This window comes from Alexandromys fortis, unplaced genomic scaffold (assembly GCF_014885135.2).
Source record: "Alexandromys fortis isolate MF-2015 unplaced genomic scaffold, M_Fortis_MF-2015_v1.1 scaffold_31, whole genome shotgun sequence".
NCBI lineage: Eukaryota > Metazoa > Chordata > Mammalia > Rodentia > Cricetidae > Alexandromys > Alexandromys fortis.
The window spans coordinates 5,915,243-5,918,268 of NW_026067974.1; the positions used below are offsets into that span (position 1 = coordinate 5,915,243).

At 45.2% G+C, this 3,026-nt stretch overlaps 1 protein-coding gene across 1 annotated transcript in view; it reads right to left on the minus strand.

Moving 5' to 3' along the window:
* Window positions 1–960: 960 nt before the first annotated feature.
* LOC126510264 (nucleoside diphosphate kinase A) overlaps window positions 961–3,026 on the minus strand; it is a 7,694-nt gene continuing 5,628 nt past the window's right edge. Inside the window, exons 3-4 of the mRNA XM_050156764.1 lie at window positions 2,690–2,791; window positions 961–1,113 (exon numbers count right to left, since the gene is read on the minus strand). Coding sequence (XP_050012721.1) covers window positions 997–1,113; window positions 2,690–2,791 — 219 coding nt within the window. The 3' untranslated portion in view covers window positions 961–996. The remainder of the gene's footprint in view (window positions 1,114–2,689; window positions 2,792–3,026) is intronic.

A 3,026-nucleotide genomic window follows, 5' to 3' on the forward strand; every position in this document is an offset into this window, starting at 1 on the left:
AGGAAGGAAGGAAGGAAGGAAGGAAGGAAGGAAGGAAGGAAGGAAAGGAAAGAATTCAAGAATAGCAATTTTGAGGCTAGCTGGCATACTTGAGACATTGTTTCAAAATACAACTAAACTTGCATGGCATGGTGGCTCATGCCTTTAATTCTAGTACTTGGGAGACAGAAGCAGGCAGATCTCTGTGAGTTCAAGGCTAGCCTAGTCTACAAAGCCAAGTTCTTGGACAGCCATGGCTACACAGAGAAATCCTGTCTCAAACAAAAACAAAAAAATAGGCCGGGCAATGGTGGCGCACGCCTTTAATCCCAGCACTCGGGAGGCAGAGGCAGGCGGATCTCTGTGAGTTCGAGACCAGCCTGGTCTACAGAGCTAGTTCCAGGACAGGCTTTAAAGCCACAGAGAAACCCTGTCTCGAAAAACCAAAAAAAAAAAGCAAAAAAAGCTAAGCTAGGGGTGGAAGAGATGGCTCAGTTGTTAAAAGCACTGGCTAGTCCTCCAGAGGACCTGGGTTTAGTTCCCACCATCCACATGGGGCTCAAAACTTATCTGTAACTCCAGTTCTAGGGGATCCAATGCCCTCTTCTAGCCTCCTCGGGCACCAAGAAATGAAAGCAGTACACAAAGATACAGGCAGGAAAACCATCCATATACATAAAGAAAAAGGAAAGAGTAAAAATGAACTTTAAAAGATAAAATAAATAGGGGGCTGGAGAGATGGCTCTGTGGGTAAGAGCACTGGCTGCTCTTCCAGTGGTCCCGAATTCAGTTCCCAGCAACAATACAGTGGTTCACATATCTGTAATGAGATCTGGTGCCCTCTTCTGGCACGCAGGCATACATGTAGGCAGAACATTGTATATGTAATAAATACATCTTTATTTAAAATAAAAGAAATTGACCCACAGATGGTATTATGTTCATTTTTAGCCTTAGAGGCCCAAATACTTGTGGCAACTAACACAGATTTTGGATAAGGGTAAAAAACACCAATTCTTACCTGCCAACTTGGATGCAAAAGTCTCCTCGAATGGTTCCGGGTTTAGAGTCTGCAGGGTTGGTCTCTCCCAGCATCACCCGGCCAGTCTTCACCACATTCAGCCCCTCCCAGACCTCCAAGGACAAAAGAATACACGGTCAAGGGAAAAAAAAAAAACACTCTCAGTAGAAAACCTGGCATCTGGGGATTCAAAAGAAAAAGAAAAAGCCTTGAGAATAGGGCCCTCTCATTCACTAACAGAATGCCTGTATGTTCCAGTACAAGGGAGGCTGGCCACCCTTCATCTGGACTCTTAACCTCCCCAGATCCATTCACAGGGCAGTCAGTGGCCTTTTTAAATGCTAAATATTGCCACTGAGGTAATCCCACCACTCCAGAGGTAGAGGAAGATAGATGGTCTCTGTAAATTCAGCCTGTTCTACATAACAAGCTCCAGGATACAGTCATGCCTACATAGAAAGACTCTGTGCTGGAGACCCCAAGATGTGGGAGATGCCAGAGTCTCCAAAGGCCCAGAGTTCAGTTCCCAGTAAGCACATGGTAGCTCACAACCATTTATAATGAGATTTGGTGCCCTCTTTTGGCCTGCAGACATACATGCAGGCAAAATACTACATACGTAATAAATAAATAAATCAAAGAAAGAAAGAAAGAAAGAAAGAAAGAAAGAAAGAAAGAAAGAAAGAAAGAGCAAGCCAGGCCCAATGGCTCCCTCTTCCTGCTGCCTTCAGATCCAGATATAGAACTCTAACTACTTCTCCAGTACCATGTCTGCCTGCATGCAGCCATGATCCCCACCATGACGATAATGGATTGAACCACTGAAATTATAAGCAAGGCCCCAATTAAATGCTTTCCTTTATAAGAGTTGCTGTGGTCAGTGTCTCTTCACAGCCATAGAACACTGACTAGGACAGATGCTGTCACAAAAAAACAAAATAAGTAAACAAAATGCTAAATATGGTATCTCCCATAACTTCCCAGTACTGGTGAGAGCTAAAGCACAGCTGTGACAGGATGTGCACTTCTCATCCTGTCTTCCTTCTTACCAGCATCCATTCCAATCTCCTTTCTCTACTTTGAAAAGTAACGTTGTATCTGGTGTGGTGATGCACGCCTGTAATCCCAGTACACTGAGTAGGAGACTCCAAAGCTCCAAGACAGCCTGGGCTATTTGAGGCTAGCCTGAGCTATACAGCGAAATATAGGTCACAAGGCTGGGTTACAGATTAAGACCCTGTCTCAATAAGTCATTTTCAGAAAGAATGAAAACAGACACTATTTTGTCTTGCAGCTGTATCTGAAGTGTTTAGAAAGGCATAACTACAGCAAGCTCACTCTTGAAACTGTATGTGGTGCTGTAATGCACTAAGCCCCCCTGTTCCATGGGAATGCAATCATAACTACAGCAAGCTCACTCTTGAAACTGTATGTGGTACTGTAATACACTAAGCTCCCTCTGTTCCATGGGAATGCAATCAAGCAGATCGCTCTTGATTTCTCCCAGTCTCGGGTCGTGGAAAGCAAATGGACACTTTCTTTGGTGGGTCAGAGAGTCAACTTTCACCCCACTAGCCTGCTTCTTCTGCCACAAGGAGGGTCTGGTGCCCAACACAGGAAACGCAACACTCACTCTGCTCTACACCCACATGAGTCACTCCCATCAACACCCCACACAGACACACTCACCATAGCAACCACTGGTCCTGAGTGCATGTATTTCACGAGGCCAGTAAAGAAGGGGCGGTCCTTCAGGTCGATGTAGTGCTCCTTGAGAAGGTCCTCTGAAGCCTGTCACAGGACAGACAGTGAGAACTAGCCCCAGGCCCTTAAGAATCAGTAGGCTAGTTGCTTCTCTCATTCCTCCTGGTGGTGGAAACATGAGCTCAAAGCTAGAGGGTCAGTTACGACAAGATTTCATCCTCTACCTCACCAACGGGGAGAAGTGACAAGGCTGCACGGAGAAACCCTGTCTTGAAAAACACACACACGAGAAAGAAAGAAAGAAAGAAAGAAAGGAAGGAAG